This window comes from Oncorhynchus mykiss, chromosome 32 (genome assembly GCF_013265735.2).
Source record: "Oncorhynchus mykiss isolate Arlee chromosome 32, USDA_OmykA_1.1, whole genome shotgun sequence".
Taxonomy (NCBI): Eukaryota; Metazoa; Chordata; class Actinopteri; order Salmoniformes; family Salmonidae; genus Oncorhynchus; species Oncorhynchus mykiss.
Window position 1 is genome coordinate 3594794 of NC_050572.1, and position 20710 is coordinate 3615503.

A 20710-nucleotide genomic window follows, 5' to 3' on the forward strand; every position below is an offset into this window, starting at 1 on the left:
CATAGAAAGAAAAGAAGGGGAGCGAGGGATCGAGGGAGCGAGGGATCGAGGGATCGAGGGAGCGAGGGAACGAGGGATCGAGGGAACGAGGGAGCGAGGGAGCGAGGGAGCAGGTGTGTTGCTACAGCTGGTGATGGAGGAGATGACAAAGGGCCATGGAGATAAAAGATGGATTGATAAAGAAAACAGTACAAAACGTAGAATCTGTTCTCGCCATCTGTCTGGTTCCCACTGAGGTATTCATACAGAAGGCAACTCCATATTGATGAAGCCAACCAACCTGAGAGCTACTGTCTGCCACTAACTCAACCAACCTATGAACTGCTGTCTGCCACTAACTCAACCAACCTGTGAGGAGATGTCTGCCACTAACTCAGCCAACCTGTGAGGAGATGCCTGCCACTAACTCAACCAACCTGTGAGGAGATGTCTGCCATTAACTCAGCCAACCTGAGAGGAGATGCCTGCCACTAACTCAGCCAACCTGTGAGGAGATGCCTGCCACTAACTCAGCCAACCTGATAGCTGCTGTCTGCCACTAACTCAACCAACCTGAGAGGAGATGCCTGCCACTAACTCAGCCAACCTGTGAGGAGATGCCTGCCACTAACACAACCAACCTGTGAGGAGATGCCTGCCACTAACTCAACCAACCTGTGAGGAGATACCTGCCACTAACTCAGCCTACCTGAGAGGAGATGCCTGCCATTAACTCAGCCAACCTGAGAGGAGATGCCTGCCACTAACTCAGCCAACCTGTGAGGAGATGCCTGCCACTAACTCAAACAACCTGTGAGGAGATGCCTGCCACTAACTCAGCCAACCTGTGAGGAGATGCCTGCCACTAACTCAGCCAACCTGTGAGGAGATGCCTGCCACTAACTCAGCCAACCTGTGAGGAGATCTCCCCTACATAGTGCACTACCTTTGATGGTGGGAGTGAAAGAACAACATCTGGCCGGGGAGAGGGAACGAGGCAGGGAGGACTCTGGCGAGAGAGGGAGGGAGGGATGGCGGTACAGATGCAAGTAGGACTGTGGTGAGAGAGGGAGAACGATGGAGGGGTGATTAGTCAATCTGCCTGAGGAGTGTTGATACGTAACAGAGGGAGCGCTTTAAATATTGATACGGCGATAACTCATCCAACGTAATGCAGTTGTCCTTATATCAACACATCCTTCATCTTTAGGAGGGAAAGAGAACAGAATAACAACTCACGTAGGGTTTAAACATGAGACCACCTGTTCGAGACACACACACACACACACACACACACACACACACACACACACACTCTTCATGGACTCACCTGAGTATCGTATGCGGAAGCCTTTGTGGCTGGTGGTGTGGTCGAAGGACCAGTGGAGGTAGACCTTGTTGTTAGAGCTGGTGATGCTGAGAGGAGATGAGTAGTTTCCACTCAGAGTGACCAGGAGAGGACTCTGTCTGGACGGACCTGTATAGATAGATAAGAGAGAGAGAGACTTGGACTTATTGTCTTACTTTAAATGTGACATCCTCCATTCACTACCCCCCCCCCTCCCCTATAATGACGCATCATATACCATCACTCCACTAATCACAGTTCACAACAACATAGTACTTTACAATACACACTGCATCATCACATTACAACCCTACATCTAACCCTTCCTCCAACAACCCTGGGTTTAAATGACATAATGAACCTCTTACAACCCTGGGTTTAAATTACATAATGAACCTCCAACAACCCTGGGTTTAAATGACATAATGAACCTCTAACAACCCTGGGTTTAAATGACATAATGAACCTCTTACAACCCTGGGTTTAAATGACATAATGAACCTCCAACAACCCTGGGTTTAAATGACATAATGAACCTCTAACAACCCTGGGTTTAAATGACATAATGAACCTCTAACAACCCTGGGTTTAAATGACATAATGAACCTCCAACAACCCTGGGTTCATATGACATAATGAACCTCTTACAACCCTGGGTTTAAATGACATAATGAACCTCTAACAACCCTGGGTTTAAATGACATAATGAACCTCTAACAACCCTGGGTTTAAATGACATAATGAACCTCTAACAACCCTGGGTTTAAATGACATAATGAACCTCTAACAACCCTGGGTTTAAATGACATAATGAACCTCTTACAACCCTGGGTTCATATGACATAATGAACCTCTTACAACCCTGGGTTTAAATGACATAATGAACCTCTTACAACCCTGGGTTTAAATGACATAATGAACCTCTAACAACCCTGGGTTTAAATGACATAATGAACCTCTAACAACCCTGGGTTTAAATGACATAATGAACCTCTAACAACCCTGGGTTTAAATGACATAATGAACCTCTAACAACCCTGGGTTCATATGACATAATGAACCTCTTACAACCCTGGGTTTAAATGACATAATGAACCTCCAACAACCCTGGGTTCATATGACATAATGAACCTCTTACAACCCTGGGTTCATATGACATAATGAACCTCTAACAACCCTGGGTTCATATGACATAATGAACCTCTAACAACCCTGGGTTTAAATGACATAATGAACCTCTAACAACCCTGGGTTTAAATTACATAATGAACCTCCAACAACCCTGGGTTCATATGACATAATGAACCTCTTACAACCCTGGGTTCATATGACATAATGAACCTCTAACAACCCTGGGTTCATATGACATAATGAACCTCTTACAACCCTGGGTTTAAATGACATAATGAACCTCTAACAACCCTGGGTTTAAATGACATAATGAACCTCTAACAACCCTGGGTTTAAATGACATAATGAACCTCTAACAACCCTGGGTTTAAATGACATAATGAACCTCTAACAACCCTGGGTTTAAATGACATAATGAACCTCCAACAACCCTGGGTTCATATGACATAATGAACCTCCAACAACCCTGGGTTCATATGACATAATGAACCTCTTACAACCCTGGGTTTAAATGACATAATGAACCTCTAACAACCCTGGGTTTAAATGACATAATGAACCTCCAACAACCCTGGGTTCATATGACATAATGAACCTCCAACAACCCTGGGTTCATATGACATAATGAACCTCTAACAACCCTGGGTTTAAATGACATAATGAACCTCTAACAACCCTGGGTTTAAATGACATAATGAACCTCTAACAACCCTGGGTTTAAATGACATAATGAACCTCCAACAACCCTGGGTTCATATGACATAATGAACCTCCAACAACCCTGGGTTCATATGACATAATGAACCTCTAACAACCCTGGGTTTAAATGACATAATGAACCTCTAACAACCCTGGGTTTAAATGACATAATGAACCTCTTACAACCCTGGGTTCATATGACATAATGAACCTCTAACAACCCTGGGTTCATATGACATAATGAACCTCTTACAACCCTGGGTTTAAATGACATAATGAACCTCTAACAACCCTGGGTTCATATGACACCTCATAAACATTGATGGTGTGACTCTTTTTCATGGTCCTTTCGAGCCGATGGGGTCAATAACTGTTTAGACACGATCAGTAGTGATATCCTGATCAGCTCGACCAGTTGGGGGAGGATTCCAATGCCTTGAGGTGTTTAGCATGTGGTTTCACGTCTACGCATGCTAGTTCTAGTGGTCTGTCATGTTAGCAGGAGCTGTCAACTTCTAAATCAAAAGAAGCTCTTTCTATTGAGGCTTTGCCAATGTACTCGTCCGTGTAGTTTGGTCCCATGCTGCTATGGCAGAGATAGCAGCTGGGAAGTGAGAAACAGATTCCCATCCAAGAATCCAACGATCCACACTCTGTTTGGCAGCCCACGAGGGCTTACACGTCTGTTCTCTCCCCGCTTGTTGGAAGATAAAAAAAAAGAGGAATCAGTAACACTTCTCTCCAGCTCACCCAGGTCTTTAGAGAGGTTGGTAGTGTGTAGAGTCAGACCATTTCTCTCCAGCTCACCCACGTCTTTAGAGAGGTTGGTAGTGTGTAGAGTCAGACCATTTCTCTCCAGCTCACCCAGGTCTTTAGAGAGGTTGGTAGTGTGTAGAGTCAGACCATTTCTCTCCAGCTCACCCACGTCTTTAGAGAGGTTGGTAGTGTGTAGAGTCAGACCATTTCTCTCCAGCTCACCCACGTCTTTAGAGAAGTTGGTAGTGTGCAGAGTCAGACTGACATAGCCTTTCAAATAAATATTTGTTTCCACTAATAAAGTGGCCATATTATATACATAACATCAACAAATAAGTCTGCTCATTTCTATTAATTTTTTGAATGTTTTAATGGTTGCCTGAAGAGGGCGCTCTACGAGCTGCTCATTGTACATTCAGCCCTACAATCACGATGCGAGAGAGACTATGCATGGTGGTTTGACGATGAGTAGTGTCGTGAAGTGACTATCATTCATGTGATGACTAATAATAATATTACTTATTAATAATATAATAAATAATTTTGCACGCCCAATTTTTCAGTTTTTGATTTGTTAAAAGAGTCTGAAATATCCAATAAATGTTGTTCCACTTCATGATTGTGTCCCACTTGTTGTTGATTCTTCACAAAAAAATACAGTTTTATATCTTTATGTTTGAAGCCTGAAATGTGGCAAAAGGTCGCAAAGTTCAAGGGGGCCGAATAATTTCGCAAGGCACTGTATATTACAACAGTCCGGTTTTGTTAAGTGATAAAACTGTCCGAATTCCCCCTTTCCTCTCCTTTGGGAGAGAGGGGGTTTGGGCTAATCTGGCACCCATGATCCTCACCAAAGAAAGAAAGAAAGAAAGAAAGAACGAAAGGAGAAGGAGAGAGAGAGAGAGAGAGTCATGACAGTAGCAGCCCTGTCCTCATCACATTCTCACTTAGTTAACGTTAGTTAGCTAGCTAGCCAGCAATGTAGTTAGGCTCTCTCTAGCTAGCATGGTAGTTAGTCTAGCTAGTAATCTGTGCTACTTTGTGCGAACACTGGACGGGCGCAAAAAGTGAACTCATCCTTGACACCAAATGAACACCGCTATTTTCTGGGACTGCTTGTGAGCATAGTTAGTTAGTTAGTTTGTCTGACAAAAATAGGACTGTTGGAGCAGATCTTTTGTTCAGGCCATATGCATAAATAATGAGATGAGATTGTTAGTTAGCTATCTAATCAGAAAGTGACAACAAAATGGAAAATGTTCAGTCATCAGCGGCCAGTTCATTATGTACACCTTTCTAGTATTGGGTCAAACCCCCCTTTGCCTCCAGAACATTCTGAATTATTTGGGGCATGGATTCTATGAGGTGTGGCATTCAAACGTTGCTAATTTGCTATCAAGGGACTTAACATTTTCCACACCATTACACCACCGCCACCAGCCTGTACCATCAACACCAGGCAGGATTGGTTCATGGTTCATGGACTCCTACTGCTTACGCCACATCCTGACACTGCCATCAGCATGCTGCAACAGGAACCAGGATTCGTCGGACCAGGCAATGTTTTTCTACTCCTCAGTGGTCCAGTATTAGTGATCGCATGCCCATTGGACCCTCTTCTTCTTGTTTTTAGCTAATAGGAGTGCAACCCGGTGTTGTCGTCCGCTGCAATAGCCCATCCGTGACAAGAACCGATGAGTTGTGCATTCCGAGATGTTGTTCTGGACACCACTGTTGTACAGCGCCATTACAGTGCCTTGCAAAAGTATTCACCATGTCACACCCTGATCAGTTTCACCTGTCCTCGTTATTGTCTCCACCCCCTCCAGGTGTTGCTTGTTTTCCCCAGTGTATTTATCCCAGTGTTTCCTGTCTCTCTGTGTCAGTTCGTCTTGTATGTTTCCAAGTCAACCATCGTTTTCCCCGTTCTCCTGCTTTTTGCATTCTCCTTTTTCTAGTCCTCCTGGTTTTGACCCTTGCCTGTTTCTAGACTTTGTACCCACCTGCCTGACCATTCTGGCTGCCTTGACCACGAGCCTGTCTGCCACTCTGTACCTCCTGGACTGATCTGGTTTCGACCTTTTTGCCTGTCAACGACCATTCTCTTGCCTACCCTTTTGGATGAATAAACATTGTAAAACTCCAACCATCTGCCTCCTGTGTCTAAATCTGGGTCTCGCCTTATGCCTTGATACACCACCTTGGCGTTTTTCCTATTTTGTTGCACTACGATGTAATTTAAATGGATTTTGGGGTTCATGTAATGGACATACACAGAATAGTCTAAAACTCAGAAAAAAGTCATCCTTGGGAGCAATTTCCAAACACTTGAAGGTACCACATTCATCTGTACAAACAATGGTACGCAAGTATAAACACCATGGGACCACGCAGTCATCATACCGCTCAGGGAGGAGACGCGTTCTGTCTCCTAGAGAGGAACGTACTTTGGTGTGAAAAGTGCAAATCAATCCCAGAACAGCAGCCAAGGACCTTGTGAAGATGCTGGAGGAAACAGGTACAAAAGTATCTATATTCACAGTAAAACGAGTCCTATATCGACATAACCTGAAAGGCCATTCAGCAAGGAAGAAGCCACTGCTCCAAAACCGCCATAAAAAAGCTAGACTACGGATTGCAACTGCACATGGGGATAAAAGATCTTACTTCTTGGAGAAATGTTCTCTGGTCTGATGAAGGGGGTGGCAGTATCATTGTGTGGGAGTACTTTGCTGCAGGAGGGACTGGTGCACTTCACAAAATAGATGTTGGAGTGGCCATCACAAAGCCCTGACCTCAATCCTATAGAAAATTTGTGGGCAGAACTGACAAAGTGTGTGTGAGCAAGGAGGCCTACAAACCTGACTCAGTTACATGGGCCAAAATTCACCCAACTTGTTGTGGGCAACTTGTGGAAGACTACCCAAAATGTTTGACCCAAGTTAAACAATTTAAAGGCAATGCTACCAAATACTACTATGTAAACTTCTGACCCACTGGGAATGTGATGAAATAAATAAAAGGTGAAATAAATCATTCTCTCTACTATTATTCTGACATTTCACATTCTTAAAATAAAGTGGTGATCCTAACTGACCTAAGACAGGGAATTGTTTATAGGATTAAATGTCAGGAATTGTGAAAAACTGAGTTTTAAATGTATTTGTCTAAGATGTATGTAAACTTCCGACTAGTTTAAATAAAGTCCACCAATATGCAATCTCAGTGTCACATGATCTGTCACATGAGCTCAGTATATATACACACACCTGCTCTGAAAGGGCCCAGAGTCTGCAACACCACCAAGCAAGCGGCACAAATACCTTCAGAAGTCACAGAAGAAACTAATTACCTTCAGAAGTCACATAATTAGCTGCAACACCACTAAGCATGGCGCACCACCAAGCAAGCGGCACCATGAAGACCAAGGAGCTCTCCAAACAGGTCAGGGACAACGTTGTGGAGAAGTACAGATCAGGGTTGGGTTATAAAAAATATCAGAAAGTTTGAACATCCCACAGAGCACCAATAAATCCATTATTATTTTTTTTTAAATAATATGGCATCACAACAAACCTGCCAAGAGAGGGCCGTCCACCAAAACTCACTGACCAGGCAAGGAGGCCATTAATCAGAGAGTCAACAAAGAGACCAAAGATAAACCTGAAGGAGCTGCAAAGCTTGGATTGGAGTATCTGTCCATAGGACAACTTTAAGCCGTTCACTCCACGGAGCTTGGCTTTATGGAAGAGTGTACAGAAAAAAATATGCAAACACGTTTGGTGTTCACCACAAGGCATGTGGGAGACTCCCCAAGCAAGAAAGAAGTACTCTGGTGAGATGAGACATAAATGTAGCTTTTTTGCCATCAAGGAAAATGCTATATCTGTCGGAAACCCAACACCCCAAGAACACCATCCCTACAGTGAAGCATGGTGGTGCTAGCGTCATGCTGTGGGAATGTCTTTTCATCGGCAGGTGCTGGGAAACTGCTCAAATATTGAAGTAATGATGGATGGCGCTAAATGAGGGAAACTAAATGAGGGAAACCTGTTTCAGTCTTCCAGAGATTTGAGACAGGGACGGAGGTTCACCTTCCAGCAGGACAATGACCCTAAGCCTACTGCTAAAGTAACACTTGAGTGGTTTAAGGGAAAACCTTTAAATGTCTTGGAATGGCATAGTCAAAGTCCAGACCTCAATCCAATTGAGAATCTGTGGTATGACTTAAAGATTGCTGTACAGCAAAACAGGTAGTATAGACAGGCAGTATATGCAGTTCGTAAATACAACAATACAGGCAGTATATACAACAATACAGGCAGTATATACAACAATACAGGCAGTATATACAACAATACAGGCAGTATATACAACAATACAGGCAGTATATACAACAATACAGGCAGTATATACAACAATACAGGCAGTAATTACAACAATACAGGTAGTATATTACAATACAGGGAGTATATACAACAATACAGGCAGTATATACAACAATACAGGCAGTATATACAACAATACAGGCAGTATATACAACAATACAGGCAGTATATACAACAATACAGGCAGTATATACAACAATACAGGCAGTATATACAACAATACAGGCAGTAATTACTACAATAAAGGAAGTATATACAACAATACAGGCAGTATATACAACAATACAGGCAGTATATACAACAATACAGGCAGTAATTACAACAATATAGGAAGTATATACAACAATACAGGTAGTAAATACAACACTGGTAGTATATACACAACAATACAGGTAGTATATACACAACAATACAGGTAGTATATACACGACAATACAGGTAGTATATATAACAATACAGGTAGTATATATAACAATACAGGTAGTATATACAACAATAAAGATAGTATCCACAACGTTAAAAAAGTAATAGACACTCACCGTCAAAGATCTCCAACTCGTCAAACTGCCGGCTGGTCTGGAAGTGTTGTATTGTGAACGTGATGTTGTAGCCCGGCTCTACCTTGACCACCCACGAACAGGACTCAAAGTGGGGGAAGCCGCTGCCGGGGGACTGGCTCATGATGACGCCCGTGGAGGCTGTTAGGACCTCGTTCATGGGACACGTCACTGTGAGGAGAGACAGAGGGGCTGTTAGGACTGGGGGACTGGCTCATGATGACGCCCGTGGAGGCTGTTAGGACCTCGTTCACGGGACACGTCACTGTGAGGGGAGACAGAGGGGCTGTTAGGACCTCGTTCATGGGACACGTCACTGTGAGGGGAGACAGAGGGCTGTTAGGACCTCGTTCACGGGACACGTCACTGTGAGGGGAGACAGAGGGGCTGTTAGGACCTGGTTCACGGGACACGTCACTGTGAGGGGAGGCAGAGGGGCTGTTAGGACCGGGGGACTGGCTCATGATGACCCCCGTGGAGGCTGTTAGGACCTCGTTAATTGGACACGTCACTGTGAGGGGAGACAGAGGGGCTGTTAGGACCACGTCCACGGGACACGTCACTGTGAGGGGAGACAGAGGGGCTGTTAGGACCTCATTCACGGGACACGTCACTGTGAGGGGAGACAGAGGGGCTGTTAGGACCTCGTCCACGGGACACGTCACTGTGAGGGGAGACAGAGGGGCTGTTAGGACCTCGTTCACGGGACACGTCACTCTGAGGGGAGACAGAGGGGCTGTTAGGACCTTGTCCACGGGACACGTCACTGTGAGGGGAGACAGAGGGGCTGTTAGGACCTCGTCCACGGGACACGTCACTGTGAGGGGAGACAGAGGGGCTGTTAGGACCTCGTCCACGGGACACGTCACTGTGAGGGGAGACAGAGGGGCTGTTAGGACCTCATTCACGGGACACGTCACTGTGAGGGGAGACAGAGGGGCTGTTAGGACCTCGTTCACGGGACACGTCACTGTGAGGGGAGACAGAGGGGCTGTTAGGACCTCGTCCACGGGACACGTCACTGTGAGGGGAGACAGAGGGGCTGTTAGGACCTCGTCCATGGGACACGTCACTGTGAGGGGAGACAGAGGGGCTGTTAGGACCTCGTTCACGGGACACGTCACTGTGAGGGGAGACAGAGGGGCTGTTAGGACCGGGGGACTGGCTCATGATGACCCCCGTGGAGGCTGTTAGGACCTAGTTCATGGGACACGTCACTGTGAGGGGAGACAGAGGGGCTGTTAGGACCTCGTCCACGGGACACGTCACTGTGAGGGGAGACAGAGGGGCTGTTAGGACCTCGTCCACGGGACACGTCACTGTGAGGGGAGACAGAGGGACAGTCAGTCAACAGGTAGATAGTATTTGTTTTGTGGGGTATTTTTTCATATCTTGAGGGACTTGCATTGAGTAAGGTGTTGGGTATCACTGTGGGAGGAGACAGAGGGGGGAACGTGGTCAATAATGAGAGCACACTTGAAATCATTACTTTCAGACTGTGATCTTGACCTGACAGACTTGCAGTTTGGACAGTGTCATGTGGAGAGTCCTTAGTAACGTTGGTTGTGATGTACTGTAGTTGAATCACTAACAGTCAAGTCTAGATTAAGTCTCAAATACTGGACAATTTAGTCAAGTGCACCTTGACAAATGATAGGACTGAAACACCAAAGCACTCATTGCAAATGGCCCTGTCCGGGGGTGTCATCGGATGGGGCCACAGTGTCTCCTGACCCCTCCTGTCTCAGCCTCCAGTATTTATGCTGCGGTAGTTTATGTGTCGGGGGGCTAGGGTCAGTTTGTTATATCTGGAGTACTTCTCCTGTCCTATTCGGTGTCCTGTGTGAATTTAAGTATGCCCTCTCTAATTCTCTTTCTCTCTTTCTTTCTCTCTCTCGGAGGACCTGAGCCCTAGGACCATGCCTCAGGACTACCTGACATGATGACTCCTTGCTGTCCCCAGTCCACCTGGCCATGCTGCTGCTCCAGTTTCAACTGTTCTGCCTTATTATTATTCGACCATGCTGGTCATTTATGAACATTTGAACATCTTGGCCATGTTCTGTTATAATCTCCACCTGGCACAGCCAGAAAAGGACTGGCCACCCCACATAGCCTGGTTCCTCTCTAGGTTTCTTCCTAGGTTTTGACCTTTCTCCTGAGTTTTTCCGAGCCACCGTGCTTCTACACCTGCATTGCTTGCTGTTTGGGGTTTTAGGCTGGGTTTCTGTACAGCACTTTGAGATATCAGCTGATGTACGAAGGGCTTTATAAATACATTTGATTTGATTTGATTGCAAAGCTATAGAGACAAAAGGGCCAAGGAAAGGGACTGGGAAAGGACCAGGGGAAAGGACCAGGGAAAGGACCAGGGAAAGGACCAGGGGAAAGGACCAGGGAAAGGACCAGGGGAAAGGACCAGGGAAAGGACCAGGGAAAGGACCAGGGAAAGGACCAGGGAGAGGGACAGGGAGAGGGACTGGGAAAGGACCAGGGAAAGGACCAGGGAAAGGATAAGGGAAAAGGACCAGGGGAAAGGACCAGGGAAAGAACCAGGGGAAATGACCAGGGGAAGGACCAGGGAAAGGACCAGGGAAAGGACCAGGGAAAGGACCAGGGAGAGGGACTGGGAAAGGACCAGGGAAAGGACCAGGGAAAGGACAAGGGAAAAGGACCAGGGGAACGGACCAGGGAAAGAACCAGGGGAAAGGACCAGGGGAAGGACCAGGAGAAAGGACGAGGGAAAGGACCAGGGAAAGGGGCAGGGAAAAGACCAGGGAAAGGACCAGGGAAAGGACCAGGGAAAGGACCAGGGGAAAGGACCAGGGGAAAGGACCAGGGAAAGGACCAGGGAAAGGACCAGGAAAAGGACCAGGGAAAGGACCAGGGGAATGGACCAGGGAAAGGACCAGGGAAAGGACCAGGGAAAGGACCAGGGGAATGGACCAGGGAAAGGACCAGGGAAAGGACCAGGGGAAAGGACCGGGGAAAGGACCAGGGAAAGGGACAGGGAAAAGACCAGGGAAAGAACCAGGGAAAGGACCAGGGAAAGAACCAGGGAAAGGACCAGGGGAATGGACCAGGGAAAGGACCAGGGAAAGGACCAGGGAAAGGACCAGGGGAAAGGACCGGGGAAAGGACCAGGGAAAGGGACAGGGAAAAGACCAGGGAAAGGACCAGGGAAAAGACCAGGGGAAAGGACCAGGGAAAGGACCAGGGGAAAGGACCAGGGAAAGGACCAGGGAAAGGGACTGGGAAAGGACCAGGGAAAGGACCAGGGAAAGGACCAGGAAAAGGGACAGGGAAAGGGACAGGGAAAGGGACTGGGAAAGGACCAGGGAAAAGACCAGGGGAAAGGACCAGGGAAAGGACCAGGGGAAAGGACCAGGGAAAGGACCAGGGAAAGGGACTGGGAAAGGACCAGGGAAAGGACCAGGGAAAGGACCAGGAAAAGGGACAGGGAAAGGGACAGGGAAAGGGACTGGGAAAGGACCAGGGCTGAGGACCTCAACATTATAATGCTAACCACTTCATACAGCTTCCGATGCTATTGAACAATCTAATGAACTGCTAAAACTCGACATTGATCTGAATTCCTCTTATCAGGCACCAGGACGTCAGCAGGTGGACCTCCTAATGCAGGTTGGTGATATTACATCAGAGCCTGTCCTCTTCCTGTCTCTGTGACAGACAGGCAGCTACAACGGGCCAAAGTCTAATGCTAAATGTGCCCCTGAGACATTTGTGAACATTTGTGTGTGTGTGTGTGTGTGTGTGTGTGTGTGTGTGTGTGTGTGTGTGTGTGAACCCTGTGTCTCTACGTGTGTCTCCGTCTCTCAGCCCAGTCATTGGTATTCCACGTGGAGCCTATTCATGACATTTCCTGACGGTTTTTACCCCCAGAATTATCAGACTTTCCAGAGGGTTCCTGTCCAAGGCATTTAGACGTGGAGGAAATATAGAAAGGCACTCTCTGTCTCTCTGTGCATAAGAGCAGAACCTTGAACATGGCCGACCACATGAGAGGTGGGGAAGGTGGAGATCGGGGTGTGGGGGGGTGGAAGGGAAGTAAAACCAGCGGGGGTATAGTTTAATCTTCGTCATCATAGCATGAAACAATGTTAATTATTTGTCTTTAGTGGAACATCGGGTCTGTGATGTTTGAATTGTTGAATTGAAAATGACCCCTGAGATACTTAAAAGCTGTTTAGACCAAGCATAGTGGAGAGCAGATGTTTCAAAGGGCTTCATGGGAAATATATGTTTACATTACCATGTGAAAAAGATAGTGTTGTAACAATTTGCAAAAGCGAAAATAAATCAACATAAATATGGGTTGTATTTACAATGGTGTTTGTTCTTCACTGGTTGCCCTTTTCTCGCGGCATCAGGTCACAAATCTTGCTGCTGTGATGTCACACTGTGTTATTTCACCCAGTAGATATGGGAGTTTATCAAAATCGGGTTTGTTTTCTAAATCTGTGTGTAATCTGAGGGAAATATGTGTCTCTAATATGGTCATTCATTGGGCAGGAGGTTAGGAAGTGCAGCTCAGTTTCCACCTCATTTTGTGGGCAGTGTGCACATAGACTGTCTTCTCTTGAGAGCCATGTCTGCCTACGGCGGCCTTTCTCAATAGCAAGGCTATGCTCACTGAGTCTGTACATAGTCAAAGCTTTCCTTAAGTTTGGGTCAGTCAAAGTGGTCAGGTATTCTGCCACTGTGTACTCTCTGTTTGGGGTCAAATAGCATTCCAGTTTGCTCTGTTTTGTTGTTGATTCTTTCCAATGAAATAATATTTTCGTTTTCTCAATGATTATTTTCGATCTAATTGTGTTGCTGTCCTGGGGGCTCTGTGGACTCTGTGTTTGCGAGCAGAGTCCCTGTACAAGCTGCCTGAGGGAACTCCTCTCTAGGTTCATCCCTCTGTAGGAGAGGGGCTTTGTTATACAATATGGAAGGAATCACTTATTTTTCAGTGATTGTAGAATTTAACGGCTCTTTTCTGGATTTTGATAATTGGCGGGAACCATCCTAAATCTGCTCTGCATGCATCATTTGGTGTTTTACATTGTCCACTGAGGACACCACCACCACGAGACGTAAGAAAAAATAGATTCAAACCGATGGAAAAACTTGATTACAGAAAGGTTTACTTCATTGAAATACCAAGTATACATGTGAACAACAGATTTCACACATCAAAGTCTAAAGTGATTACAAACATCAAAACAACTGCATTCTCTGTTCAAACACCCTCAATAACACACTTCCAAAACCCTCAATAACACACTTACAACACCCTCAATAACACACTTCCAACACCCTCAATAGCACACTTCAAACACCCTCAATAACACACTTCCAACACCCTCAATAACACACTTCCAACACCCTCAATAACACACTTCCAACACCCTCAATAACACACTTCCAACACCCTCAATAACACACTTCCAACACCCTCAATAACACACTTCCAACACCCTCAATAACACACTTCCAACACCCTCAATAACACACTTCCAAAACCCTCAATAACACACTTCAAACACCCTCAATAACACACTTCCAACACCCTCAATAACACACTTCCAACACCCTCAATAACACACTTCCAAAACCCTCAATAACACACTTCCAACACCCTCAATAACACACTTCCAACACCCTCAATAACAGACTTCAAACACCCTCAATAACACACTTCCAACACCCTCAATAACACACTTCAAACACCCTCATTAACACACTTCCAACACCCTCAATAACACACTTCCAACACCCTCAATAACACACTTCCAACCCCTCAATAACACACTTCAAACACCCTCAATAACACACTTCCAACACCCTCAATAACACACTTCAAACACCCTCAATAACACACTTCCAACACCCTCAATAACACACTTCCAACACCCTCAATAACACACTTCCAACACTCTCAATAAAACACTTCCAACACCCTCAATAACACACTTCCAACACCCTCAATAACACACTTCCAACACCCTCAATAACACACTTCAAACACCCTCAATAACACACCTCCAACACCCTCAATAACACACTTCCAACACCCTCAATAACACACTTCCAACACCCTCAATAACACACTTCCAACACCCTCAATAACACACTTCCAACACCCTCAATAACACACTTACAACACCCTCAATAGCACACTTCCAACACCCTCAATAACACACTTCCAACACCCTCAACAAAACACTTCCAACACCCTCAATAACACACTTACAACACCCTCAATAGCACACTTCCAACACCCTCAATAACACACTTCCAACACCCTCAATAACACACTTCCAACACCCTCAATAACACACTTCAAACACCCTCAATAACACACTTCCAACACCCTCAATAACACACTTCCAACCCTCTCAATAACACACTTCCAACACCCCAATAACACACTTCCAACACCCACAATAACACACTTCCAACACCCTCAATAACACACTTACAACTACAGAGGTAGTGTGACAGCGGTCTCAAATCCCAACATCATGTGACATGTGTCCTAAGTCTTAACATCATGTGACAGGTGTCCTAAGTCTTCACATCATGTGACAGGGGTCCTAAGTCCTAACATCATGTGACAGGGGTCCTAAATCCTAACATCATGTGACAGGGGTCCTAAGTCCTAACATCATGTGACAGGGGTCCTAAGTCTTAACATCATGTGACAGGGGTCCTAAGTCTTAACATCATGTGACAGGGGTCCTAAGTCTTAACATCATGTGACAGGGGTCCTGAGTCCTAACATCATATGACAGGGGTCCTGAGTCCTAACATCATGTGAGAGGGGTCCTAAGTCCTAACCATCTTAGAGTGAAATGTCCCCATTGTGCATTCCGTTTTGTCATCAAAGCCCCATATACTACCCACCACTGCGACCTGTACGCTCGTTGGCTGGCCCTCGCTTCATACTCATCTCCAAACCCACTGGCTCCAGGTCATCTACAAGTTTCTGCTAGGTAAAGTCCCGCCTTATCTCAGCTCACTGGTCACCATAGCAGCACAAACTCGTAGCACGCGCTCCAGCAGGTATAGCTCACTGGTCACCCTAAAAACCAATTCTTCCTTTGGCCGCCTTTCCTTCCAGTTCTCTGCTGCCAATGACTGGAACAAACTGCAAAAATCAATGAAGCTGGATACTCATATCTCCCTCACTAGCTTTACCAGCTGTCAGAGCAGCTCACAGATCACTGCACCTGTACACAGCCCATCCAACTACCTCATCCCCATACTGTATTCATTTATTTATTTATCTTTCTCCTTTGCACCCCAGTATCTCTACTTGCATGTCATCATCTGCACAACTACCATTCCAGTGTTTAATTGCTATAGTGTAATTACTTTGCCACCATGGCCTATTTATTGCCTTAACCTGTGTCTCCTAGTCTGCCTCGAGGCAGCAGTAGTAGTGGCAGTAGGTTAGCCTGTGTCTCCTAGTCTGCCTCGAGGCAGCAGTAGTAGTGGCAGTAGGTTAGCCTGTGTCTCCTAGTCTGCCTCGAGGCAGCAGCAGTAGTAGTGACAGTAGGTTAACCTGTGTCTCCTAGTCTGCCTAGGAGCGTCTCCATTACTGATGACTTTGAATCAGAAGTGCTAGCTGTGAGGGGGAGACGTGAGAACGGTTTAAATACAGACAAACATTAACACAGCTGCATAGGAATAATCGTGTGTGTGTGTGTGAGTGTGTGTGAGTGTGTGTGCGTGCGTGTGTGACTGTTTGTGTGTGACTGTGTGTGACTGTTTGTGTGTGACTGTGTGTGACTGTGTGTGCGTGTGTGCATCACAGGCGGCCTGTAGCACATTAATTAAGGAGGATAGGCTCAAAGTAATGGCTGGAATGGAATATATTGAATCGTATCAAACAAATAAAAAACATGGGTTTGATACCATTCCACTCAGCAGCCCCCTGTGGAGTAAATGGGTGCCACAGGCTGCATCAGTCGTGGGGAGGCAGTGAATGCTAAGCTATGCTAATTCTATACGAGTTAATGTACGGATGGAGCCAGCGGAGAGCATGCTAAGCTATGCTAATTCTATACGAGTTAATGTACGGATGGAGCCAGTGGAGAGCATGCCCTCCTGTCTCAGCCTCCAGTATTTATGCTGCAGTAGTTTATGTGTCGGGGGGCTAGGGTCAGTTTGTTATATCTGGAGTACTTCTCCTGTCCTATTCGGTGTCCTGTGTGAATCTAAGTGTGCTCTCTCTAATTCTCTCTTTCTCTCTTTCTCTCTCTCGGAGGACCTGAGCCCTAGGACCATGCCCCAGGACTACCTGACATGATCACTCCTTGCTGTCCCCAGTCCACCTGGCCGTGCTGCTGCTCCAGTTTCAACTGTTCTGCCTTATTATTATTCGACCATGCTGGTCATTTATGAACATTTGAACATCTTGGCCATGTTCTGTTATAATCTCCACCCGGCACAGCCAGAAGAAGACTGGCCACCCCACATAGCCTGGTTCCTGTCTAGGTTTCTTCCTAGGTTTTGGCCTTTCTAGGGAGTTTTTCCTAGCCACCGTGCTTCTACACCTGCATTGCTTGCTGTTTGTGGTATTAGGCTGGGTTTCTGTACAGCACTTTGAGATATCAGCTGATGTACGAAGGCCTTTATAAATACATTTGATTTGATTTGATTTGATGCTACGCTATGCTAATTCTATACGAGTTAATGTACGGATGGAGCCAGCTGAGATCATGCTAAGCTATGCTAGTTCAATATGAGTTAATGTACGGATGAGCCAGCGGAGAGCATGCTACGCTATGCTAATTCTATACGAGTTAATGTACGGATGGAGCCAGCTGAGAGCATGCTAAACTATGCTAGTTCAATACTAGTTAATGTATGGATGGAGCCAGCGGAGAGCATGCTAAGCTATGCTAGTTCAATATGAGTTAATGTACAGATGTAGCCAGCTGAGAGCAAGCTAAGCTATGCAAGTTCAATATGAGTTAATGTACAGATTGAGCCAGCTGAGAGCATGTTAAGCTATGCTAGTTCAATATGAGTTCATGTACGGATGGAACCAGCTGAGAGCATGCTAAGCTATGCTAATTCTATACGAGTTAATGTACGGATGGAGCCAGCTGAGAGCATGCTAAGCTATGCTAGTTCAATATGAGTTAATGTACGGATGGAGCCAGCTGAGAGCATGCTAAGCTATGTTAGTTCAATATGAGTTAATGTACGGATGGAGCCAGCTGAGCGCATGCTAAGCTATGCTAGTTCAATATGAGTTAATGTATGGATGGAGCCAGCTGAGAGCATGCTAAGCTATGCTAGTTCAATATGAGTTAATGTATGGATGGAGCCAGCTGAGAGCATGCTAAGCTATGCTAGTTCAATATGAGTTAATGTACGGATGGAGCCAGCTGAGAGCATGCTAAGCTATGCTAGTTCAATATGAGTTAATGTACGGATGGAGCCAGCTGAGAGCATGCTAAGCTATGCTAGTTCAATATGAGTTAATGTATGGATGGAGCCAGCTGAGAGCATGCTAAGCTATGCTAGTTCAATATGAGTTAATGTACGGATGGAGCCAGCTGAGAGCATGCTAAGCTATGCTAGTTCAATATGAGTTAATGTACGGATGGAGCCAGCGGAGAGCATGCTAAGCTATGCTAATTCTATACGAGTTAATGTACGGATGGAGCCAGTGGAGAGCATGCCCTCCTGTCTCAGCCTCCAGTATTTATGCTGCAGTAGTTTATGTGTCGGGGGGCTAGGGTCAGTTTGTTATATCTGGAGTACTTCTCCTGTCCTATTCGGTGTCCTGTGTGAATCTAAGTGTGCTCTCTCTAATTCTCTCTTTCTCTCTTTCTCTCTCTCGGAGGACCTGAGCCCTAGGACCATGCCCCAGGACTACCTGACATGATCACTCCTTGCTGTCCCCAGTCCACCTGGCCGTGCTGCTGCTCCAGTTTCAACTGTTCTGCCTTATTATTATTCGACCATGCTGGTCATTTATGAACATTTGAACATCTTGGCCATGTTCTGTTATAATCTCCACCCGGCACAGCCAGAAGAAGACTGGCCACCCCACATAGCCTGGTTCCTGTCTAGGTTTCTTCCTAGGTTTTGGCCTTTCTAGGGAGTTTTTCCTAGCCACCGTGCTTCTACACCTGCATTGCTTGCTGTTTGTGGTATTAGGCTGGGTTTCTGTACAGCACTTTGAGATATCAGCTGATGTACGAAGGCCTTTATAAATACATTTGATTTGATTTGATTTGATGCTACGCTATGCTAATTCTATACGAGTTAATGTACGGATGGAGCCAGCTGAGATCATGCTAAGCTATGCTAGTTCAATATGAGTTAATGTACGGATGAGCCAGCGGAGAGCATGCTACGCTATGCTAATTCTATACGAGTTAATGTACGGATGGAGCCAGCTGAGAGCATGCTAAACTATGCTAGTTCAATACTAGTTAATGTATGGATGGAGCCAGCGGAGAGCATGCTAAGCTATGCTAGTTCAATATGAGTTAATGTACAGATGTAGCCAGCTGAGAGCAAGCTAAGCTATGCAAGTTCAATATGAGTTAATGTACAGATTGAGCCAGCTGAGAGCATGTTAAGCTATGCTAGTTCAATATGAGTTCATGTACGGATGGAACCAGCTGAGAGCATGCTAAGCTATGCTAATTCTATACGAGTTAATGTACGGATGGAGCCAGCTGAGAGCATGCTAAGCTATGCTAGTTCAATATGAGTTAATGTACGGATGGAGCCAGCTGAGAGCATGCTAAGCTATGTTAGTTCAATATGAGTTAATGTACGGATGGAGCCAGCTGAGCGCATGCTAAGCTATGCTAGTTCAATATGAGTTAATGTATGGATGGAGCCAGCTGAGAGCATGCTAAGCTATGCTAGTTCAATATGAGTTAATGTATGGATGGAGCCAGCTGAGAGCATGCTAAGCTATGCTAGTTCAATATGAGTTAATGTACGGATGGAGCCAGCTGAGAGCATGCTAAGCTATGCTAGTTCAATATGAGTTAATGTACGGATGGAGCCAGCTGAGAGCATGCTAAGCTATGCTAGTTCAATATGAGTTAATGTATGGATGGAGCCAGCTGAGAGCATGCTAAGCTATGCTAGTTCAATATGAGTTAATGTACGGATGGAGCCAGCTGAGAGCATGCTAAGCTATGCTAGTTCAATATGAGTTAATGTACGGATGGAGCCAGCGGAGAGCATGCTAAGCTATGCTAATTCTATACGAGTTAATGTACGGATGGAGACAGTGGAGAGCATGCCCTCCTGTCTCAGCCTCCAGTATTTATGCTGCAGTAGTTTATGTGTCGGGGGGCTAGGGTCAGTTTGTTATATCTGGAGTACTTCTCCTGTCCTATTCGGTGTCCTGTGTGAATCTAAGTGTGCTCTCTCTAATTCTCTCTTTCTCTCTTTCTCTCTCTCGGAGGACCTGAGCCCTAGGACCATGCCCCAGGACTACCTGACATGATCACTCCTTGCTGTCCCCAGTCCACCTGGCCGTGCTGCTGCTCCAGTTTCAACTGTTCTGCCTTATTATTATTCGACCATGCTGGTCATTTATGAACATTTGAACATCTTGGCCATGTTCTGTTATAATCTCCACCCGGCACAGCCAGAAGAAGACTGGCCACCCCACATAGCCTGGTTCCTGTCTAGGTTTCTTCCTAGGTTTTGGCCTTTCTAGGGAGTTTTTCCTAGCCACCGTGCTTCTACACCTGCATTGCTTGCTGTTTGTGGTATTAGGCTGGGTTTCTGTACAGCACTTTGAGATATCAGCTGATGTACGAAGGGCTTTATAAATAAATTTGATTTGATTT

At 45.7% G+C, this 20710-nt stretch overlaps 1 protein-coding gene across 1 annotated transcript in view; it reads right to left on the reverse strand.

Annotated features, from left to right (window-relative positions):
• csmd2 (CUB and Sushi multiple domains 2) overlaps positions 1-20710 on the reverse strand; it is a 384085-nt gene that overhangs the window by 99271 nt on the left and 264104 nt on the right. Inside the window, exons 38-39 of the mRNA XM_036971824.1 lie at positions 8841-9029; positions 1310-1456 (exon numbers count right to left, since the gene is read on the reverse strand). Of these exons, the coding sequence (XP_036827719.1) occupies positions 1310-1456; positions 8841-9029 (336 nt within the window). The remainder of the gene's footprint in view (positions 1-1309; positions 1457-8840; positions 9030-20710) is intronic.